At 40.9% G+C, this 24,700-nt stretch overlaps 1 protein-coding gene across 3 annotated transcripts in view; it reads left to right on the top strand.

Moving 5' to 3' along the window:
- Positions 1 to 24,700, top strand: part of adamts6 (ADAM metallopeptidase with thrombospondin type 1 motif, 6) — a 71,801-nt gene that overhangs the window by 15,118 nt on the left and 31,983 nt on the right. For 2 of the 3 annotated variants that reach the window (XM_044012162.1, XM_044012164.1), the window contains 5 exons: positions 1,831 to 1,936; positions 6,449 to 6,595; positions 14,993 to 15,134; positions 20,994 to 21,101; positions 24,040 to 24,185. In XM_044012162.1, coding sequence (XP_043868097.1) covers positions 1,831 to 1,936; positions 6,449 to 6,595; positions 14,993 to 15,134; positions 20,994 to 21,101; positions 24,040 to 24,185 — 649 coding nt within the window. The remainder of the gene's footprint in view (positions 1 to 1,830; positions 1,937 to 6,448; positions 6,596 to 14,992; positions 15,135 to 20,993; positions 21,102 to 24,039; positions 24,186 to 24,700) is intronic. The other variant, XM_044012163.1, reaches the window with a different exon arrangement.

Genomic DNA, 24,700 nt, shown 5'->3' with positions numbered 1-24,700 from the left:
ACAGAATGGAGCTGGACGTGGCACAAAAAGCATTGTGGTCTTTGACGTGATAGGTCAACTGCAAAAAATACTAAATCCCACAAGTTGAGAGGGGGGTATATCGCCACTGAGTGTAGAAAAGTGTGACACACAAAAAAACAACAACAATTTCTTGCCAGAACAATTAAAGGACCTTGCAACTGTATCTCAACTTGCATGGAAGCCCTGTAGAACAGTGTTAGCTGTCAGAATAAAGAGCTATTTAACACACTTGAACTGAGAGATTTCACTGACAGGAGCTTTAAAGCTGCTTTTCTGACAATGAGAGAAATAACACTACACCAAATACACAGTCATTACTGAATTAACAGCCACAAAGCCTCCTTCAAACATTTAACAGATATTAGCCTGTCCAAGAGCCATGAATTGTTCTATGTGTCTGCCCTCAAGTCTATTTCTGTCCCTGTGTGTTGACTGCTTTCTTTCTTAGACCGTAATCTCTTCTCTGAATGTGAAATTACATTTTATCTGGAGGAATCAGGACCTTTTCTTGAACACCTTCCATGTCTCTGTCTCCTCCGTAACTCCCCAGTTGTTGTAGTCACACTCTGTCTCTGTTGCCATGGTTGAGCTCTGGTAAACCAATCATCGCTGGATGATGTAAAACACAAATCGCCAGCGGTGTGCCAGTGCGGGAATGTGGACACGGACGCCAGGTTTAAAATCTCCGGTACATTCCAGAGTACAGAGAGATTTACCTGGCATTGATCAGGCTTACTCAGCAATGTTTGAACTTTTTATTGTTTGAGCTTTTTTTTCTTTTTTTTGTGCCTTCCAGCTCTCCAGTAAGGCACAATATTTTGCATTTTCTCTTGCTGGTTTTCTGGAAAATTGGTCACAATACATGCTAAATATGGATGTGAATGTGAAGGTCTGGGTTCTATCCAAAGTATTAGGGTTACTGTTGAATGTTTTACTGATGTAAACACCACAAATGTCCCAGTGTTAGGACGGAGAAAGCTTTTCACTTAAATCGGATTGTGTTCAGTTGCAGGCTGCCATTAGTAAGACTTTTTTTTTTAATACATGTAAATCATTCACTTAACTTTCATCTTCAATGTGAAAACATTCAGGTCTTTTACTGCAACAAACAACATAATTAAAATGTTCTTTCCCAGTGCACAGTTCTACACACACACACACACACACCAACAGACGCACACACACCTGCTTTGCACTGTCATATGATCCACTCTGCAGTCACCTGTAGATGTAATCTGTGAAGAATTGCCTCCTGTCTCCCTATCTGACCTGTCAAGCTTTAGAGAAAAAGGACTTGTGACACCTGGATAATGGAGAGGTTTTAACTTTAAACACCCTCTCTCTCTCTCTCTCTTTCTTTTTCTTCTCTCTCTCCCCTCTCCCCTTCGTTCTCTGACTCTGGTTTGGGAAATGAGTAAACCATCTATATTTTCTGACAGGTTTCTGCAGGGGCACAGAGTTGGCGAGGGGGGGGTTCTTATATTCCCCCCTCCTTGGCTCGCATTTTGGTGACCCCCCGTTACTGTGAATTGAAATGTATAAATCTTGCCCTTGTCTAGACGTTTTCCACCGGTCTCTGTAGTTTGCAAGAAGTAATGAAAAAAAAAGAAAAAAGAAAAGCTGTCTAGCCAGTGATGCTTAACTCAACACCCCAGCTTCCCCAAAGTGAATCTATTAGCAGCAGATTGTCTTTCAGCGCTGCTGGAAGCGGGCCGATCATATGTGTGGAATCCTGATTTTTATGACTAGCCCTCCTAAGAATGTGTGTTTGTATGTTTGTCTGGCATGTGTGTGCGTCTTTGTGTCCAGGCTTGGCCTCGGTGGCTGGAATGTGTGAGCCGGAGAGGAGCTGCAGCATCAATGAAGACATCGGCCTCAGCTCTGCTTTCACCATCGCGCACGAGATTGGCCACAAGTGAGTTTTTAAAAAGATGTTTTAAGGTTCAACAATAATATACATATGTATGTATATATATATATATATATATATATATATATATATATGATGTAAATGGCAGAGATGGGAGGATGCTTTGTAGGCAACTTATGAATCTCCGCGTGTAAGAGATGCAAGAGAATTTTGTCGCGTTCACTCATTTTCTTGTATTTAAAATGTTCCCTGGAAATGTATGACCCGTCATGTGAGTCATGTAAAGATAATCTGCTTTCCTCCAAATGGGGAAAGCTGTCATTTGATCATTATACTGCCTGAATCAGTGGAATTCAAGTCGTTCTGATCAAATCGTTTAGTACCAGAAAATTCATTGGAAACATTTTGATAATCAACTAATTAAGTCCATCGAGTCCATTGTAATTAGTTCCAGCTACTGAAATATGACGTCCTCAGGGGCAATGACTCAGACGCATTGCTAGGGAAGCCATAATTTGTCTGGCTTACGCCAAAGAGGGTGTAGACACCTCCCACTTTCAAGAGGCGTGATCAACGGACGTAGCTCAAAATACCAATGGTCCGGATGAAGTATAGAGTGACGGAAATGTTGTAATGCATGCTGCTTTAAAACTAAAGAAACGGCTGCTCTTCATCGCTTCTCTGTTGTCATTGCGTTAAACTCCCGTGATTCTGAAGTTGTTGTTGAAGTACAGGATTCCCGCAGGTCGTTTTTGAATAACGCCCTAAATAGACATCGAGGTCATTGAAAGTGCTCAAAGTCAATATTTAGGTAAATGTCTCCCTTGTTTGTTGCGACCGTTTCATGCCTCGCATTGCTTGATGGACGTCGGTCTACGCAGGACCAATGTCGAGTCATAAGTTCTGTGGATTGGTTGTGGACACTGTCTGCCGTCGATGTGAGATTCCATGCAGAACAATGAGCCAGTAACGTTAAGCAAGAGACAGCAAATGACGTGACGCCTGGGAAATGCAAATTCCAAGAAAATTACAGAGACTGACTTGTTCAAAATCCCCAGGACAATCACTTGTCCAGATGCAGAGCGTCCTGCAAATCAATAAAAGTGGACGCCCTAAGTTGCCCTCCAATCTTAAGCCGTGTCAGCACATTTTGTCCTTGAAATTCAGGGAACGGGTCTTGGAAATTCAATGTCAACCAAGGTGTGGAAACCCTGAGAGTGAAATCAGATCACTAGCAGACTTGGATGGGTTCACCAAAGTTAATATTAAAGTTGACATTTTCAACTTTTGCAGTGCAAGGTGTGGAATGGCGCTGCACGTCAGTGTCACATGTGACCCGGGCAGCCAGTGATGTCATGCAATAGGTAGACTTCACATCACAAATCCTCCACAATTCATCACAGATGTCTGCTTAATGTCTAATGCCTGCTCTAAAATCAAAATGTTCCTGTTTACATTTGAGCACTCTTGCCTTGTCAAGCCATGTATGATGTAGCTCTTCCTTTTGTGATGTGTCTCTGTGTTTCCAGAATAGTAAACAGAATGAATGTAGGCTTTGGCCTGTTGGTCAGACAAAACAAGACTCAGAATAACATCTGAAAATGTCTCGTTGGGGGATTTTACCATTTGTTGACACTATTGACTCATTAATAATTAATGAAGTAACAGATGAATCCGTAATGAAAAGAAACATCGCAGTCAAAATAAACACCAATAATGGCTCTAATATACCATAATAAACCGTTAAAACAAAACAAAATGACATTATTGTACAGGTTTTCATCATCGTGGCTTCCAAATTTTACAGAGAGAGTTTAATGTTTTGTCTTCCTTTCTCCCCAGATTGTCACTGTTTTTATTGGCGTGGTCATGTTTAGGAACATACAGTTCAGCAACAGCTTTAGGGAACATCTTCTGTCCACAGTGTAACTCACCCACTGCTTAATATCCACTGGTCACACTGAGTACAGCATTATTTCCTAATACAACTGCACGACTATATACTGTGTATGACATGGTCAGTTTCTGACAGCAGGACATTAAGCTCTCTCTGTGTGTGAAATTCCTCTGTTTACACGTGTGACATTGGTTATTAAGGGAAACCAGATGACAAAAAATGTCAAAAATTAGTAACATTGTGGGCACAAGTCCTGAAGAGAACAACTGTGGAAGGGATTAATGCAAATAAATTGACTTGACTTACCTGGTGGTTAATTAAAGGAGCAGCAGACAGTTTTTGTGTCTCTAATGGTCTTTTTGCATTGGATTTAGTGTTTTGGATAAAGAATACTTTTTGTCATAAAGGAAGACCTCAGTTTTTCATAACTCAAGCCAAAAAAAAAAGCTGATTGTGTTGTTTTTAAGTCACAATCTTCAACTTGCGATAAATCCTGGTGCAATATATTTGGCCTTTTAAGCTCCAGGTTATTCATATAACCTGGAATTCTTAACTTTGTCAACATTTTCCTTTTTTTTCCTTTGGTGAACCACTCATTGAACCTCATGGGGTCAAGTCATTCCAAGTCGAGAGGCTTAAAGTCCAACTGAGGTCACACATCATCTGGCATTAAAGCCAAAGTCAAACTGTGTCTGTTTTTGATTTTGACAAGTGGCGTCCAAAGTCATCATATTCATGACTCCCTTCTGACCGGAGTCCAACTCATTTGACTTGTCCTTTTTAAAACCTTTTATCGCCTTCCACGACTGAGCGCTCTAATAATTGTTGTTAAACAAACATGACTGACTACACGGGACCGCCAGACCTGCGTGTTGCCCCCCCCCCCCCCTTCAGACGTTTTAAACTGTATCTCTCCACATTTCCTCATGTAAATGTCAGTGTCCACATACCTCTGGCTCTTTCTTAGTGAATATAAAGCTAAATAATGATGATGTATTAGTCTACATATCCCCCTCGAGAGAGTTCAGCAAGATGGCGATTTCCTTTATTATGTCTCATGTCTGCTTCTGTTGTGGGGCAGTTGTAAAAATAGTCTCTGCTTCTTGAGGATATATTAAAAAAAAGTGGGGTTTCAAGCGGGCTGATTTATTTCCAGAGTAGGGTAAAATGTCATAAACGCCAGCCTTACAAAAACAGGTTCAGGCTGTGCAATGTGGTCGGGTTTGTTATATACATTAGACCTGATTTGTGCTCCTGGACCGAGAGGAAAAGAAAGCTATGACCTCCTGCTGTAACCTGAGATTCTCTCTCGAATGATATCCAGACAGATAAGGTTTTCTTTTTAAAATGAATTGTTAAAATGATTTATTTTCGGCCCTCAGTGTGAAATAAATTCTTGAGCAGCTTTCATAACAGACCACAAGGTTGGGAGCTGCTTGGGTTTCGGGTCTCTCCCTGAGCTCTGCCATTGATAAAGGACACACACACACAAACATGCACACACACACACACACACACACACACACACACACACACACACACACACACGTCTTTCGCTGGTGGCGACTCCCACGTCACGGCCTGCTCAGACCTGCAGGCGGTGATTGACAAGCAGGCATCAGAGTAGTCATTAGAACTCTTTCGTTCCTGTCGAGTTCCAGACAAGGGTTGACCCTTGACCTGTGGCTCTCCCTCTCACAGCTGTTTTCAGTGCCACAGAGCTCGAACTTTACAGCCACAGCCATTGAGGGAAGGCATCCTCCTTGACTTTCCTGTGTCCTTTTATCTAAATTGAGCAAGTAAAGGTCCAGTGAATAACATTTTAGGTTAGTTTATTGGCAGAAATTAATAAAAAATATGATATATATGTATAAAAATGCGACTTTCTGCTTGGTTCTTTTCTTCTTCCAGCTTCTCTTCTGCTAGAGTCTGCGTGACGAACATTTCGTCATCCTCCCATTTCCATGGTGATCCACAACCATACGTTACGATTGCACAATTCCTTCCAGTTCAGATGGTGCACTCTTGTTTTGGTCAAAAGAGCACTCAAAGAATATAAGGACATCTCCTTGGGAGAAATCATGGAACGTACGATTGAATATGCAAACATGTCAGCGACATGCATAGTGTGATGTCGTACCGGTGCGTGACAGACAACAATGGAGGACACCCAGTTTGGGGGTGGAGTGGCTCATTGGTTAAGACCTTACCTTGTGTACCAAAGACATCATGGTCGCAAGTTCGGTTCCACCCCTGGCTAATTGTACTTGATTCCATTGTAAGTCGCTTTGGATAAAAGCGTCTGCTAAATGACATGTAATGTAATGTAATGGGTGCAGTGCTCTATCCAATTCTTATAATACATCCATGGGCTCAAGACGTGAGCCTAGATTTTTGGAGGCCACTATCTTGAACCTCGATGTCTCAGTAATAGTTTACACACACAAACCAGCCAGAGCATGTTTGAATGGAAGCTTACAGTGTAAACAATAAAGAGTGTCTGGTATTGTTCTGGTATGTGAAGGCCACCGTAGTTCCCTGACGTGCTTGGGAAAGGGAGGGATGAATTTCTTGCATTCTACAGTCTCATCATTGGACGTCACTCATTCTTACACACTGGACCTGTAACTTTTATTTAATGCTTTTTGTTTGTTTTTTAGTTTTGGGATGAACCATGATGGGATTGGGAATTCCTGCGGTACCAAAGGCCACGAGACAGCCAAGCTGATGGCTGCTCACATAACAGCCAACACCCACCCTTTCTCCTGGTCTGCCTGCAGCAAAGACTACATCACCAGCTTTCTCGAGTAAGTGGATGATGGTTGATCCCATTGGGGCTGTCTGAGTGTGTTTGGAGTTGCCTGTGTGTGTGTGTGTGCGCGTGCGGTCCAGAAAAAGGTGCATGCCTGTTTTCCTGCAGCCGTCTCACTTCACAACCCACTGCCACTGGCAGGCCCTTGTGGTGACCCACTAGCCCGCCTTGTATGCAAGTCATTCCCCACTCATTCCCATCCGTTTCATCACGGAGACTCCTGCCAGACCTCCTTGCGGCTGTGCATGATAACTGGGTGCCTTCCTCCATTGCATCCCTGCACCACAAGGCGGGCGATGTTAGCGCTCGTGTGGTCCTTGGTGGTGATGTGTGTGTCGGTCAGTAGCCTCCAACCACTTTGCCACTGTTTTTTTGAACAAGTTAAAGAAAACAAAAACTGAGAGCATACAAATAAACAAAGACGAGGCATTCTGGTGACGATTCCTGGAAAACTGGGAAAATAATGAAACAGTCTGGCTAGCACTGTTGCCTTACAGCAAAAAGACCCTGGTTCGTAACCCGGCCCATCTGAGGGCCTTGCAGTTTGCATGTTCTCACTGTGTCCACGCGGGTTATCACTGGGTTCTCCCACAGTCTAAATTGACTGTAGATGTTTGTTAGTCTCTGTGCAAGTAGACAATGCGTGAATGAGGCAGAGTTCAGCAGTGGTACGATACCTTTGATAATGATAGAACTAATACCTCATTCCGAACTGATAAAATGTGTTTTAAACTGCTGGGTTTAAACAGTTTTTTGATCAGGGGCATGTGTTTTAGCAGCATTCTTTCCCTGGGTTAAATGAAAAATTCTGTCATTCATGTGTGTTTTTAAGTAGCGTCATTCTGGTGGGCATTTGTGGGAACGCTGCAAATTCCAACATCATTTCCGGGCGCAACGTAAAGATGCACATTCATCTTCCAGCTTTTAGCCATGAATGTGTTTCGCGTAAAAGATCCTGGGTATACCTGCAAATGTAAGTGTAAATGAGCCTGAATACAGGGTCTGGTCCAGTTTGCATTCTGAACAAAATGATATTGTTTCAGAAAACAGCAGGGTTCAAACAAATCACGACAATGTCGAAAGAGAAGAAGATAATCAATAGGATAAACGAGAAGTTGTTTAAAAAGAACAGAGTGTAGTGGTCTGCTAACAAATGACACGATAAATGCTTTTCAGGTAATCAATCTGATCCACAATCTTGCCACTACAGTTACTTTCATTGTGCATTGTATGACGCCCTCCTCCTAAAATGGCATCTTAATTACAAAGCTCTTGCTCAAAAGTGTGAGAAACATAACTTGGTTGCACCTGGGGGTTTCAGAGTGAATTATCACAGTGAAAGCCTTTAAAATAAAATGATGTAATTTACTGTGAAATTTGCAGTGTGAAAGCACATGAAAATCGTGGAAATAATTCACAGAGTAGCTGTTATTAAATCGACATTAATGATGATGATGATCCATATTTCTTTTTGGGGCAAAACCCCTTGAAGCGGAGCAGCCTGATCTCAAAAGAAATCCATTCTCCTGCTCTCACACGAGGACAGAGCAAGCCGAACAGTGAAGTATAAAAGTACATTCTGCAAGGACTCAGTCACTGCTGGGAAATGGCTTCATTGTTTAGGAACAACAATCAGAAAGTGGTCAGGATTGTTTCCTCACATGAGAGGCATGCTATTCTTCTTTAACTATCAGAGAATGAGGTCAAAGATTCCTCATCTTACAGCAATGGCAGCATGGATGTACACTATTGGGGAGGGTTGTGCTGAAATAGTGAAACTATAGGACAGATCCAGGTTATATACAACAGAAATAGAAAAACATGCTCGGCGTTAAGTTGGAAGTTTTTGCTGAGAAAGGCCTTTTCTGCTGCACCAGGTGTCGTGTCCTGATTTCACTGCGCAGCCTTTTCAGTCCCGGTCGATCCATGTTACAGCACGTAATGCTCCTTTAGCAGCGTCTCAGCAGCTGGTGTTTCTGTTTACACTGCAGCCTAACAAAATCACATTGTTTTAACACAGATGTCAGTCAAAAGTAACTGTAACCGTAGTCTGACCCCCTGCGAGATTTAAAACTTGATATGCGGGTGAAAAACGCAGAGAATGGTCGCGTTTTTTAGCGCAGCATCAGAGGTGACCACGGTGTGTGATTCCTGAGGCTGCGTCACAATAAAAGCCCCCCCTGTTTTTCTACCATAGGAATGTGTTTATTGTGAAGGAAAAAAAAAAGGCAGACTTAAAGCTGCAACTACTAACGTTTGGTTATTATTCTGCCCGCTGTTTGGTTTTCATGAACAGAATCCATGCAAAATTATTTATATGCTGCGTCCTTCTGTAAACAGGCTCTATCAAAGCAAAACTGAGGGTAGCGTTTGTGTGTATACAACTGCAGCACAGGTGGCGGGTGGAGACAAAGGGCATTTATCCCATCAAGCTGTCGAACGAGCGGGTTTTTGAGCTGTAGAAAGGGCTTTATAATGTTTTATGTGATAAAACAAGTCACTTCCTGCGCGCAGTGAGGGATTGCAGCACTTAACGCCGCTATACTGAAAACACAGCGTCGAATGGAGCTCAGTCAGCATCGTGAGATTTCATTTGACAACATAAAATTTGGAACACTTTTCAAATATAGCTATTGAAATGATCATTTACCAAAAAAAAAACAACCCAAAACACTATGAGTATAGGGTTAGGGAAAGGTCATAATATATAACAGGTTTGGACTGTATGGGCATTTAAAACCGGGACCTCCAGTGCAGTCTTCTTATGTTATCATGTATATTAAACTTCATGTTTTTGGCATTTATATGATTTGTGTATGTGGAAAAAACACTGGTTTGTGGGAAGAGAAACACGCAGAACACAACATTCCCTCTCTATGCTGTCATTTATTCTTCTCTGGATAATAGACACTAGGTATTCAAGCTTTACGGAGGGGGCTTTGTGTATTCTCCCTCCAGTTGAGCTTGATGGCTCATCACTAAGACTGAGAGCCCCTCGCAAACCCTGTAGTTAAGTGTTGGTTGGATGTGTTGCAAGTCTGCGGTGTGTCTCTCTTTCTGTGTGTGCGTGTGTGCGCGCTCGCGTTTAGTAGGCAAGGCCCTCCAAGAAAGCGGATAATAGCGTCTGTGGCTGTCAGATGATGTTTCCGGCTGAAAGCTGTTAAAGCAGGGTTAGTGAGCAGCACTTGTGACAGAGATGACAGTAATGCAGTATATGCCAGTTTCCAGCCGGGACACAAAGAACCACTTCTCTGCTGCTCCACCGGGTTCCTGTCCATTTCTGGCTGGAGTGTCTGAGGACGACCGAGGCTACAAAAGAGACACAAAGCTGAATCACCCCTTGCTTAGCTCGTTATACCTCCATTTGTATCACTCTGTTGCTCAAGCTTTGTCTTTTCATTTAGGGTTTTATTGCCTTTAGCTTTTATGTGTCTTACAAAAGGGTTCTGTCTGTAAACTCCAATTATCCTCCCTTTCTCTCCCTCAATCAGGGTTTTGGATGTCGTACATGCTTCTTCTTGCCAAGTAAACAACTTTGGCTGCGGTGTTGGCCTAGATTCGCTGTCTTGCTCGGGCAATATGTGCAGCTTTGTTTGGGTTTTTTAGGAATGGTTTATGAATGCACTCACAGTTCAGACGCAGTTTAGTCTCTCAGGTCTGCATGCCAGTTTGCTATAAATGTTAAAAGCCAAAGCGGTTTGGGTCTATTAAACTCCCTGAGAGCACAAGCTTTATTGAAGTTCATATTAGATTTGGGCCTTATGATAACTGTTGGGTCAGTCTGATTTAATCACGCTGCTGTTTCACTGCTGGCTGGATCCAGTCGAGATAGTTATGTTTAAACATGGATGACCTGTGGATCAGAGTTCGAGGGCTGCCGGCGTTCCCGCCTATTAAAGGATATGTCCGCTCAGCATAATGAATTTGGCTGCATCTGCCAGACAGGAAGCCTGTGCGACAACGTCAAATAAGCCTCTCTGTTTAAACGTTGACTATTTTGTCTCTCTCCAAACCAATAAATAGTGAGACTCTCAGTGCACACGGGCCTCAGAGCCTCGCTCTGTGATGAGGAGAGGGTCCGCTGAGGAACAAGAGCCAAGAAACAGGATTATTCCATTCAGTCAGTGAGATCAGTGGACGGAGAGAGGAAGGGAGACAAGTGAAAGAGATGATGAGAGGTGAAAAGAGAAGGAGAGAAGGTTTGTGCTTCTTGGTGTGGTACATGGTGTGGTAAGTTCAACTCAAAATGCACTTTTTTAGAAAAAGTTGAATTTTGGAAAGATAATGTTTGATTTTCTTTATTATGGACATTTGTTATAATTAAAAGTTCCCCCTGTACAGTGTTAATGTGTCCTCAGTCATGAGACATCACATGTAACCATGTCTTTAAAGCTTTAAAATAAAAATCATATGTTTTTTCCCTTTAGAATAAGCATTTTTATAGGTAGTTGAGACGTTTATATGTGCATATTTGATAGAGACCTCTTGACAGTGTCATGTAAACATCACTTACCCATTAAAATTAAACCACAAAACTCCATAAAAAGACAGAGGAATGACGACTTCTCTGGTAAACATACGGACGAATGATCCGATCGTAGCCCACGTGACATTTGCGATTGTTGGAGACCATGCTATAACACCTGAGAATTGTGGGTAGTGTAGTCTTTCTCATTGGCAATTCAAAAACAAAAAAGTTGATGATATATGGGTTTGTGGCTTTGTGGCTCCATCCTGAGTAATCTGATCACATGTGGACTATAGGGCTAAACAATTTTGAATAAATATGAAGTAAATTGCAGTCATTTTGACAGGAATTGCGATTGCGGAATGGTTTATTTTTACATCATTATTCTCATTTTCATTTGAAAAACACATTTAAAATGCTGACTGTGTGATTTTGTGAGAAACAAAGATGTTCTCTTCAGTATGTAGGGTTAGATGTGTATAGATCAAAACAATAATTCATCTAAAATGATCATTTGACACATACATTTTGGCTTTAACAAATATTGCGCCTTCTGCGGTTTGAAAATCACAGTAGGCTGTCTGTGTTGTGGTTTCGATAAAATCTGGATTTATTGTTCAGCCCTAAAGTGGACGGCTCTAAGTACAGGTCTGAATGCACCCAGTGTGTCTTGAATGCATCCTCGGATCACAAAAACCACATCTGGACGAGGTTTGGGGCTACATGTGGTCACATTCTGTTACATGTGTGAACAAAACGTGTCCCCAGGATACTTGAATAACCACTACACCACTTTTCTCAGGACCCTCACTTTGATTTATTTTAGCCACCACGAGAATATCAAGACTGATCCACACTTTATTTCTTTTTTAAAATTAAAGTTAAGTCAAAATCGTATTTTATGTTATGGCTGTACACATACTGTGGTTCATTTGATTTACTCAGCCCCCGCTTACTTTTCCTTTTCTCTCTCTCTCCTGACACTTGAGCATTCAAAGTGAGGACCCTCATAGACATAACAATTCTAACCCTAACCTTAAAACCACTTAACCCTGAGAAAGCCCTTTAAAGATGTGAGGACCAGCCAAAATGTCCTCACTTTCCCGAAATGTCCTTACTCCAAATATTGTGTTATAATTATGTGTGATAATGTATATTAAGGAATTTGACAATGTTTTTTTTGATTTTTCTTTGTACTTAACTGTACTTAAAAAGAGAAACACTTAAGGACAACAAATAGTGAACAAATAAGTAGAACAATCGTACCTAATGCTGTCCACTTGGGTTAATGCCAGGCCTTCAAATACAAATACAAACTGGGAAGTTTAATTCAGATAATGCAAAACATTGTGCAAATGAAACATCAGTAGACGTAACCAAAAAAATGTGGAGACATTCGGGAAGAAGTACGCATGGCTAAATATTGCTAAATGTAAGCGACCAGGCCAGGGTCTTTGATGTTCTCTTAAACCTTTTACACACAGCATTGTAGAAAAAAGGTGATTAACACCGTTCTCATTAACAGTGGTTGTTCTGCTCTGTGATGTTTTGTGACATCACAAATGCGGCAGAAACAAAACAGCAGGAAGAAGTAAAGAACGACACAATGGAGCTCAGTGATGATTATTTTGGTCCCCAGTTCAAACTCAATGGCGATGAACACTTTTAAGTTGCTAATAATAATAATAATAATAATAATAATACAAATCAGACAAATACAACTGTCACCAACAAATAACTAAAAGCACAGCATACGACCAATAGAGGGTCAGGGACAAAACCAATTATGATACAGGTGCAGCTTCTAAAAAAAATGGGCTCGCTAACTAATTAAGCCCCTTTTCCACCTATGGTCCCAGCTCGACTCGCCTCGGCACAGTTTAGGTTGTTTTGCCATTACAATATAGTACCTCCTCAACGTGGGCGGAATCATCACTGCACGGCTGCCTGAAACTGCCGTGCCATCGTTTTACACACGACACACACAAATGAGTGACTAGTGACTTGTAGAGCAGTTGTTTTCAGTGTAAGTGAATCATTAGAAACAGTTAATTAACGCAGTCACTGGACTGAAATACAGCCGCAGCGTTTGTGATGCGGCTCTCATGCGGTTTGCGATCATTCGTGCTGTCGCTAAATACATCAGACTCCTCTGTTGAATATTGAGATTTTAGACATTTTCCTGGTCATTTTTGGAGATTAACCCACGGTTTTAGGATTTTTAAGTCTTTTTAACTGATCGACAGTTCGGCATTGTTCGGCTTGATTCTTGTGTCGGACGTCTTGCTCATGTCTCTTCCTGTGACGGCACTCTGACCAATCAGTGGCCGGCAGTCTGGCAACATCGCACATAGTCACTTGGAACCTCACCGGAGCAGGTACTAAAAATAATACCTGGTACTATTGCTAATGGAAATGCAAAATAACCGTACTGTGCCAAGGCGAGGAGAGTCGAGTCGCATAGCACTAGTAGAAACACGCCATTTGAGGCAGCCACCTCGACCAAAAACGATCCTCCCGATGCTTCAAAATCGACTTACTCCATGTTGAGGGATCAGCATATTTATTTAAAAGCTGAAGATGGATTTTTAAGATGAATTTTAAAAAATTGAACGCCGTCCCATGTTGTCAAATGTAAGGTTCACTCAAAACATCTACAGGTGGTAACGGTCATAACGGGATAATGAATGCAGGATGTGCACCGCTGCCTAAAATGAAGCGGACGAAGAAGAAATTAGCATGTTCACCTTAGTCTGCTGACCAGAGCTGACCCCATTAAAATGCAGCATGACTTGGTCAAAAATCAAAATAAACCCTCAATTTAAGTGATATTTTGACCAGTGGGAATACATGGGATGTTAGTTTCAGTCCTCCGTCTTCTCCTTTCAAGTCTTCTGGCCCTAAGTTTCTCTGCGCTCAATCACCAAGCCTAGCTCTACATTATTGTTGTCACCAGGCCCACTTTTCCTGTTGAGGGATGGGAAGGAGTCTCCTGCATGTTGCAGCTGCCACAGCTGGAAAATAGCACTGCGGTGTGTTGTAGTAAATAGTTGTAGTAATATTTCTGCCTTGAGTGAATCCTCTGACTCGAGGAGAAGAAGTAGAGGAGGCAGGAATGAGAAAAAAACAAAAAACGAAACACATCTGTGTTTGTTTATCAGCACTTTATCTTTTGTATCATTTTTTTTGTCTCTTACGTGAAAAAAGGTTACAAGGTCAAAAGAATACAGAGAGTTTGAATGCGTGAGCAGAGTAGCATTCATACAGCGACGCAAACTGTTTAACAGTCTCAGTATCTGAACCCAAATAAACAGACATGCGGAGAAAAGACACAAGACTGATTTTTCCTTCTTTTCTTTTTTTTTTTTTTGCTGTGACTGTGTGTGTGTTAGTGTATGTGTCTTCTGAGAGTTCCTCTTGAGTGCACATATTTCTATCTGACAAAACAGACTAAACATAATCCTAGGCCTGGACATATGACCCGTGGCTCACTCCAGATTCTTCTCTTCCTCTCTGCTGCTCTGTCGTTTTATTGGCTCGGTCGTGGATCCAGTAGAACAAGTGACACAGTGAACAGTGGAGCACATAACCATACAATCAGGGAAAGTTTTATGTTTTGTAAGACGGGCAGATCAGCCGACAGCCTGCCCTCCCCCCCCCCGCCTCCAGGAATATGTCTCCGCTTGTGCCTCAGCACTCCTTTTTGATTAGGAGGTGTTGATGTGTAATATCAACATTAATTATATGTCGTTTTTTATCTTTGACAAGCTTCTTCCTACAGTGGTGGTTTAGTGGTAAAATTAAACAACACCAGCCAAGTTCTAATAGAGAGAGAGAGAGAAAGAGGAGGTGGGGTGTTTGAATCATACAGAATGGCTCCTTTGTGTAAGAAACAATCCTATTGTAGGTTTGTTTTTTTGACAGCTCAGGTCGGGGGACGTGTCTGGACAATGAACCTCTGAAACGAGACTTCCTGTACCCAACAGTGGCCCCGGGGCAGGTGTACGACGCAGACGAGCAGTGTCGCTTCCAGTACGGGGCCTCATCACGCCAGTGCAAGTATGGGGTAAGAAACCACGCTGCTGCACACCACCTCGCCACACCGCTCACATCTTCTCCTCTCACTGATCCAGAGTGAGTCCTGTTTTACACTGTGTTTAAAGTGGTGCAGCTTATTACAGTGAAGACATAAGACCCACACTGGACTAGATCTAGCAAATCTAAAGGTAACACACACCATTTAAGGTCCAACATATAAGAGGATTTATTGGCAGAGGTTCAGTATACTACCTACTTCTACTCGCTTTTACTCAACACTCCCAAAAGTACTGCAGCATTCTGGGATGAAACAACATACAAAATACTGAATGACTGCATTTTTTGACCATTAGAATTTACATCTGAAACTTTCAGAGGGCCCTTCTTTGTGTTTCCAGTCGACCTGTTTGCAGCGGTCTCGATTTACTTGCGCAATGTTGCTGTTGCCTCCCTCTGTGTTTTACATAAAATGAATCACTTCCTGTTTCCAGCATGGGAATTTTGACACAAGATTAAAATGATGCTATCCTGAGAAACACAAAGAGAGTCGTGTAGAGCTGAAAGGCTTAATCAGCCTCTCATTTAATTTTCAAATTAAAAGTATGGTTTTCTGAGCTTTCGACTGCAGCCTGAATGGACAAAGCAGTCCTCAAATGGAGGCTTACCTGATGTTTTTATATGGTCTGCATTTATAGAGCACTTTTATTCTACCACAGGACCCAAGGACACATTGGCATGTAGACTATTGAATCTTACCCACGACCTTCCAGTTGAAAGACGACTGGCTCTACCACTAAGCTACCGTCGGCCCATGTATATATATATATATATATATCTATATACACACGTTATATGAAAATAATCAGATATACTGACACTGCCTATATAATTTATAAATATAATTTTGTTCTTGCCTATATGGAGGCCAAAGTTCAGTAGTTTGACATCTTCATCTTCATCAGTGTTGTCATTAAAACTGTGCAGGATGAAGCACCTCACTGTGAATGGGAAACAGTTAAAATCAGCGTCTCTAAAGTGCATACCACATGGCTAAAATAGCTTGTCAAATTATTGTTAATGGCTTTCTTTTTTCATCAAACCAACTTCATTTTCATCTGGACATGCTCTCCGTGCAGGCACATCTGTTTTTTAAATGCAATATGACCCAGTCAGGCCTGTTATTGCTTTTTTTTTTTCTTTCTAATTATTTATCAGGGACACTCCAGACTGGTTTTACATTCACCTTGACCGTAATATATTCATTTCATTCAGTTTTTAAATAAAGATCATAAAAGCATATATTTTCCTACTGTTTTTTTCCCACCTGAACCTTTAACAGTCAGACAAAACTTAAACGTCTTAGAGGCTCACATACAAATCATGTGGTACCTGGTTGCTATGAATATTTAATCTGACTACAAACATTTTTGTATTCAAGTAATATACAGAAACATATGAGTGTTTGTTAGACCCATATGGCATGATGCAAAAATACTGCAAAAGCATTATATTAGTGTGCCGGTTCATATCTCGCACCAATGAATATAAATTGTCCTTTGTTCCCTCTGCTATCATAACTGCACTTCCAATCCAATCCAACATAGAGATAACTAAAACAAATAAAATATAAAAACATAAGACCTAATATAACAGCATAATATAAAACAATAAAATACTGTAGAAAGTATAAAAACATCACAGATAAACAAGTCACACAATAAAGCTATAAAAAAAGATAAAGTCAACGTCTCATACTGGGTCAAAAGCCAAAGAGTAAAAATGTTTTTTAAAAGTGGACAGTGAGTGGACAAGTGGACATCATGATTTATGATATCAGCAAAGGTATAAGGGGTTGCTGTAAATGACAATTATTTTCATTATTGATCAATCTGACTGTTATTTTCTTGATTAATGATTAGTTGCTTGTCAGAAAACTGTGAATTAAAAAAAATTTTTTTCACAAATTAAAAGTCATCAAATAGATAAAACAAGTAAATACTCCCGTTTACACAAAGCAGAAAGTCACAAAAATCCCAATTACAAAGTACAGTGGTTGATGATTTCTAATTGATAAATGGCTGCACCCCTTAGGATACAAGGTTTGAAAGCAACGATTGGTTGTTTTTAAAACTGTAAGTTGGATTAACTTGTGTGTGATGTTCAGTCCCCTGCGGGTAATAAGGAAATAATAACACTTTATGTTTCCGAGTAGAGATCAAAGAGAGGTAAAACATGAAGAAGATAATTGTTTCATTACTGTTTGACAGTTAGAGCTGATTTACAGGTGTCTTTTCACACTCATTGTCCTGTTTTCCTTTCAACTTTTTATTATATTATTATTATTATCATTATTTTTAACCTCAAATGAAAATTAATCACCCTCTTGCCAACATAATGAGAAAACCTGATGACGTGACACAGGCAGCGACAGATGTCTAGCAACCTCACGGTAAAATGAAAGAATCAAAAGTTTAATAAACAATAATGTGATGTTGTCTTGCGTTACATAAATATTTGGGCACATTAGGGAACAAAGGAAGTGGGGGAGAAATACAGATTAGACTGAGATCACATGGTTATTTCATGTCACTGAAAGAAATGTCTGACAGCAGATTATAACAGGCCTCAAATCAAGCCCTGTTATTTTGGCTCCTAAGCTCATAATTGTGGTTTCAGATCAGCATGAAAGACACATTTATGAGATTTATGAGCAGATTGGGTTCCAGCAATGATTCAGCGGGGCTAGATTGGAGGTTTTCATCTGACAATCAGATCTATTTTACACAGCCATCTGTGAAAGAGATGCCCTCTGCAGCCGCATGGACAGGACAGGCATGACCAGAGAAATGGATAAACGGTTTACAGAAATGAAGAGTCTGGTCTCTGACGCTAACACTCGACCATTACCTATTGAACTTTTCCACATGAAGATGTGTATTTTGTCTGTTTTCTAAACGTTTGTGCTGCGAAGCGTAGAGAGGAACGGTGATGGGAAAGGCAGAGAACTTACACCAGTGTAAATCAAAAGTTTTATCTATAATCTATCTATAAATATGTCACAATGTAGTTCTAATATTTCTCATGTAGAACAACCGCTGCTTCAGCTTAAGACTGGAAGATAACAAAATGATTTGTAAGTGTTTAAACAACAACAAACAAGAATTCTGGACACTGCTCTACATCATGTTAATTCATCTTAAGGACAGAGAGGAAAATTTACCACCGCATGTGACCTGGCGCGTTCCGTTCAGCTGGTTTATGAACAGCAATGCAGAGATTATTATTATAGTGGGTTATAAATATGATAAAAAAAATGTTGTATACAGACTTTTCTCAAATCATTCATAATGCTGAATAATTATGGCTTTGGGGGCCGCTGTGATGCTTTTTCCAATATGAGAATTAGACCATTCTCATGAACTAAGACAGGCTTAGATTTCACAGTGAATTTTAATTGCAGACTAACAAACCCATATAACATCTCAATTCATTAGATGTGTACTGTGTACTGTGTACAGTGTGAGGGACTAACTAACTGACAGACAGTGTGAGGACACAATGTCTGTCAGTTAGTCCCTCACTTTTTCTACGTTGAAGTTTGTATTACTCCAAAGAGAATCATTTCCTCAGGAGTTCTTTTTGTTATAGTTCAACAGCAAAAGAAAAACATGTGAGGCACAGGTGCGGCTAATCAGGCAATCAACTCATCAGGTGAAACTTTAAAGGGAGGAGAGAACATCCAGAAGACACGCAAGGAAGAAAAACTACAAAGTAAAACAGGAAGAAAAGCAAGTTGCACAAGGACAAATTAATCAACCAAGGTAATAGCCAACCATCTCCAAACAAAACCCAAAAAATCCACAAGGAAACTTAACAAACCAATAAACATAATGAGCTAGCTTGCGGAGGTTAGCATCTTAGCTCATAACCACAGAGACTTTTAAATATCCGTGATAAAAGCCATTAAATACAATGATGTAGCTGAGGGCATTTTTACATGTAGACTAACTGTAACATTACCCAAAGGAATTGTTATAGACTGTTTCTTAGCAGAAGCATTAAGTTTTTACTAAAGACCTGCACGTACTCGCAAAAAGAGAGAAATTTGTTCTCTCTCCCAGTTCACGTTTCTTGACCCGTCGCCTGGGCAGAACTTTACTTGTGTGGTGTCCGACAGCTATTGTGTGATTGGCCGGAAATTTTAATTTAATGCGGAAATGTTGGCATTCCCTCGTGAAGTACGAAACGTCCTAACTTTGTTCTTGTTCTTGCCACCTCAAGAAAAAGAAGTATGTACAGGCCGTTAGGCTACAGTGCAAATGTTTTCGTCCCATAAGGTTATGGTGCTTTTAAAAGTAATGTTTAATACAAAATGCAGTGAACAGAACAGAAGCTAATCATGCTGAGAGGTAGTAGAATTACAAAGGAAATATCAATATACAGTATGTATACACAAATATACTGCACTTCAATCAAACTTGCAAAGATACTGTGTTGTATTAATGAAATGTATGTGTAGCAATATAGGAGCAATATTTATCTGGATATGGCCCATGATGCCTTCAGGGATTCTAATAAATCCAGAGACTTTGAAGGTCCTTGAATCACAGGAGCATCACAGTCTTTGAATCACAAGACTGTGTTAGAGGTGGGAAGAGTAACACAGACATCAAGAGAACTAATTAGTGTAATTTATGGCAGTAATTTGTTTTTAGTTCCTTGTTTTGACTATAAGCCTTTGGTTAAACCTGAGCAACACTGAGAGCTGACAGTATGAAAAATAAATAAGCTTTGATGGCTATATTAGACTGACTGCCCCTGGCCTTTTTATCGCTGGCTTGTTCTTGCTTTGCGTAAATCAATTAGACTCTCATCCATGTTGGTTAAAGCCCCACCCACTGACCTTTTAGCATAGTGAATGGAGCAGCGGGTCAAGTTATTGAAACCAGCTGGCAGAGGGGAGTCACTGCAACCAGTGAGTGGCAGTTTGCTGCCTTATTTAATCTGGATAAGCCCAGGGATTTATTTACTGACCCCACAGGTCAGAATCTATGCTTGGGATCATAACTCTCTTTCATGGACCAGCTCTTCTGCTGCACACAATTGTCCTGTAAAAGCCTTTGAAGTGGTTTAATGGGAAATCTAATGCAAGATTGTGCAGAGCTTCCCTTGTAACATGTGTTCCCTTTATGGTTTTATTTATTTGGGGGCAACTTAGTGCTGTCTTCCAACTATCTCTCTTACTGTTTCCATTTCTGTCACACACACTCTCCATTCCTTTAGTAATCTAAATGGATTCTCCTGATGTCCTAGACTGGGGAGTGAGGCAGGCAGATATGATGTTTATTCAGACCACTCAGTAATACTTAAGATATTTGTTTGGCCTATGAGTTGTCTTTATCTCAAACTTGGGAGGCCTATTGCTCACTCTTGATTTCCCCTAAGAAGGGGAGATGTGATTTCTTGAACTGATGTCACGGTCTCGTGTGGTCCTGAGGTGAACGTGAGCAAACGTTAGTCATGCTGTTGATCCAGCTGACTCTTCATTTCTCATAGGAGAACATTAAGAGCACACAGTGACCCTTGGCATATTGCTCAAGATGCACCGTGATCCAAAGCATATGGGCTCTTAAACCTCGATGCCTTTCAGCCTCAAACCTCAACCTCATTGACTCCTCTCATCCTCTGGTTTGATCTGCAGTTGTGCGGATGAATTTCAATGTTGTTTGCAGTGTTGTTTTTGTTAAATTGGAGAAGGAAAAAACACCGAAATGTAAAACGATACCCAAGGCTACTGATAATTCTCTCTTATCCTGATTCAGCTATCTACCCACCAGTCTGCTGAATTGATTTATTCTGATCAACTTGCTTTTGCCTTCTTTCCTAGGAAGTGTGTAGAGAGCTCTGGTGCCTTAGCAAAAGCAACCGCTGTGTAACAAACAGTATCCCAGCTGCAGAGGGGACTCTGTGCCAGACTGGCAGCATCGAGAAAGGGGTAAGTCATCAACAGTCTCTCATACATTTAAAAGTTCACCTGAATTTAAGTAATAAATAAGCAAATGGAAAAGATTTTCCCTTATTTTTCATCTTTCCCCAAAACACTTGTTTTGCTGTAAGAGGACTATTGGCCTTATATCTGTAATCACTAATCACCAACTGCTATATTTTCACGAACAAAACAAGACAGCTAAAAAATATCACCTTGATCTAAATTTACCTCTAATGGATAAAATGGTAAATCATTTAGTTAAAAATCAGTAATCTTTGATTAATCAGCAGTGAAATTAATGGTCTGTTACCAGACCTTGTTAAACAAGGAGAAGGATGAGGGAGAAGTTAATAAATTACAGTCACAGTCACTATATTTTATGATGTAATGAGAGATATTTAACACTCTTTTTTTGTAAGTTTTATCTTTTTAACACACTGGAATTTCCTCAGTGGTTTAGTTTTAGTTTTCAGCAGAAATCTCCAAATCTAGATTTAAGCCCAAATTAAACTGAAACTAAGAGTGGGATGTGATGCCTTCAGAGGTACTGTGTGTTTGTCTGTAGTTTTGGTCGACTGACCTAAACTACAGGCCTCTGCAGGCACTGTCTTAAAGACAGGAAGTTGAGCCAGAGGTGGCAGAGCTGAAGATGCTGAGATTTTTGTTGGGTGTGACCAGGATGGACAGGATTAGAAATTATTAAGAGCATATTTAAGCGACAGCTCAGGTTCAATGGTTTGGAAATAAAGTAAGAGAGACAAGGATGACATGGTTTGGTCACGTGCAGTGGAGGGATAGTGGTTATGTCAGACAAAGGATGTTGGAGATGGAGCTGCTGGGCAGGAAGACCACAGAGAAGGATCATAGATGTTGTGAAGGAGGACATGAAGACAGTTGGTGTGAGAGAAGAGGACACAAGGGATGGGATAAGATTGAGGCAGATGATCTGCTGTGGCGACCCTTAAAGGGAGAAGCCAAAAGAAGAATAGGGTAGACTGACCCTTTAAGGAGTGCTGATATGGTGCAGTAACCGATCAATACTCTTCTTTGTGTGCAGCACCAGAGTTCTGTGAATGTATACTCATGCAGTGGATGCAACACACACACACACACACATACACACACAAGCAGGTCAGGCATTAGGTCATCGGCTTGCTGTTGGTGCCAGCCAGGTTAGGGGAGACAGTTTTAACACGGATTATGGCAGCCATTGTCACTGGATGGTCCGAGGTCTAAAAGGGAAGAATGGGTGAGTGTCACGAGCTGTCACCCGTGATTACCATTAGCTCAGTGGAGCCTTTGAGGCTCGAGGCCCATGGACAGAGTCCTGGACAACACAGGGGCCCCCAGGTTGAGCCTGGGGGGCTTTGGGACAGCTTTTGGAGCAGCTTTAGGAGAGCCAGTGGCGAACCCTGTCTGGACCTGCCGGGTGCAGCTTCAAAGGAACATGGATGTCAGCCATTTCTCACCCAGCGTGTAATGGAGAGAGGCCCTTCCAACAGGAGCAGGGAATAGAGTGAGGCAGAGAATGGGGGAGGGAGCAGAGGGAGGTGAGAGAGAGGCAGAAACTGACCAATGGAGGGATGTTTGCAGTCATTTCAAATGGACTCTATCTTCCTGCCTTCTGTGTTCTGATCTCTCCGTCCTTTTCCCGAGCCCCTCATGTCCTCTCTCCTCGCAGCTAATCTTGGTCGGATAGCATCTTAGGATGTGAATGAGTAAGTAGTAAATACAGTGGCCCAGTGTGTGGCCCTCACCTTGACTGTCCAAGTCTGAGTTTGTAACCCACTGACACACTTGGAGAGACAATGAACTGTCCAGTCCCTGATCCCCTCTGGATCTCAGGACAGCTTAGCACAAGGCTTTAAAAACACTGACGCACTGAACAGGACTTTCCATTCCTCATCTACAGAACTTCTGAAAGCCAGTACACTAGCAAGCGAAAACAGTAAAAACATGGATGCATCGGTATAAAAAGCAGGTAATTAAACTTTGGTGTCGTAAAAATTCAAAAAGGTCAAAGAAATATACTTGAGGATTTCTATAAATAATTTATTTTCACTTGAGTAGAGATAGTACCACAGCATAACAATTGTCTACTGCAAGTTGAGAGAAAAGTGACGGCTCCCAATAGGATCAATCTTTATTTTTTGTTATATATTTAAACAAATACAATTTAATATTCAAATAAATCTTCAGTGTTTTTTGTGCTGTTGACCATTTCACAGACTCAGTTGGCTTTTACCACTTCCAGTTTCCAGTTTTTAAGCCAAACACAAGTTGACCTGACCTGACAACAGTCAAATGTTGAAATGTTGAGTATTGTAATAATAAAGAGTCATTAAGTCAGTAAAGTGACTCGGTAATGTCACAAGCATATTGTGATGAGACGGACGTGAACATTCTATCGATATTCTCATTTTTCTTGCAGAAATTAAACTAATTAACACTTTATTTTATAACAAAACCTGTTGCTATAACAATGCCTCTGACATGAGTCATAAAGTGTTCAACAATGAAGTGAAACAATGTGGAAACCAGGACAGCAATAACAAAATGGAAAATTATAGGTAGGAGAGAAGCAATAACAGGACTAATGCTGAAATGTAATTATACTGTAGATAATAGTGTAATCATAAATTACTCTTTGACTGTGTGAGTTAAAGAGGAGAGAGAATGTGGTATTTCAGGTTTTGTGTTGTCTACATTTCATGGTATAAAGATACATGTACATTTATAGTGGGCTAACAACTATAAAACAGACATTTAAGTATTCAGTGTTGTTAGTAATAATGCTATTATGAGTCTTGTTTTAACTAAAGACTATTAAACCATCCTTAATGTGTCCAAATGTTTTTGTTATAAAGAAACAATTCAAACCCTTCTGCACAATAACCAAACCCTCTGTGTCTGTGTGTCTGTGTTTCTGCTCCTGCCCGGCCAGTGGTGCTACCAGGGGGAGTGTGTAGCGTTCGGTACCTGGCCTCAGAGTGTGGATGGAGGCTGGGGGCCCTGGTCCATGTGGGGGGAGTGCAGCAGGACCTGTGGGGGCGGTGTGTCCTCCTCCATGAGGCACTGTGACAGCCCAGCGTAAGTAGGCAAAGTAAGCCACAGCAAGCTGAACACACACATCCAGGTCCTGCCCACAGGTGTGTGTTTGTGTGTGTGTGTGTGTGTGTGTGTTGTACATGAGTGGGAGGAGAGATCTGAGTATGAAACATCTACAGGGGGTTAAAGGTGTCTCCGTCCTTGAACAGCCTTAATAGCTGTTCAGTGAAGCCAACACTTCCACATCATGACATTTTCTTAAAATATTAACTTTTGATTTTCACCAGTTTTTGATGTTGATGAGACATTTAAAACAGAATGCCTTATTTTGATCTATGGTGTGCAGTAGTGCAAACAATCTCAATATTAGACAAGTGTCTCAATTCGTAGTTCTTATTTCACAGTGGACATTTTGACACAGCAGGTAAAGCACAAGTGTTACTCATCAGTGATTCTCTGTAAATCCATATGAGTCAGGACAGTGTGATATTTGGTGCCTTCAAGTGAGATCGTCTTCCCCATGTTAGATGTTTCTGAAAGCTATGAATTCAAAATTG

This window comes from Solea senegalensis, linkage group LG21, assembly GCF_019176455.1.
Source record: "Solea senegalensis isolate Sse05_10M linkage group LG21, IFAPA_SoseM_1, whole genome shotgun sequence".
Classification (NCBI taxonomy): Eukaryota; Metazoa; Chordata; class Actinopteri; order Pleuronectiformes; family Soleidae; genus Solea; species Solea senegalensis.
The sequence above is the reverse complement of the archived record's forward strand: the minus strand, read 5'-3'. Positions and strand labels throughout refer to the sequence as shown.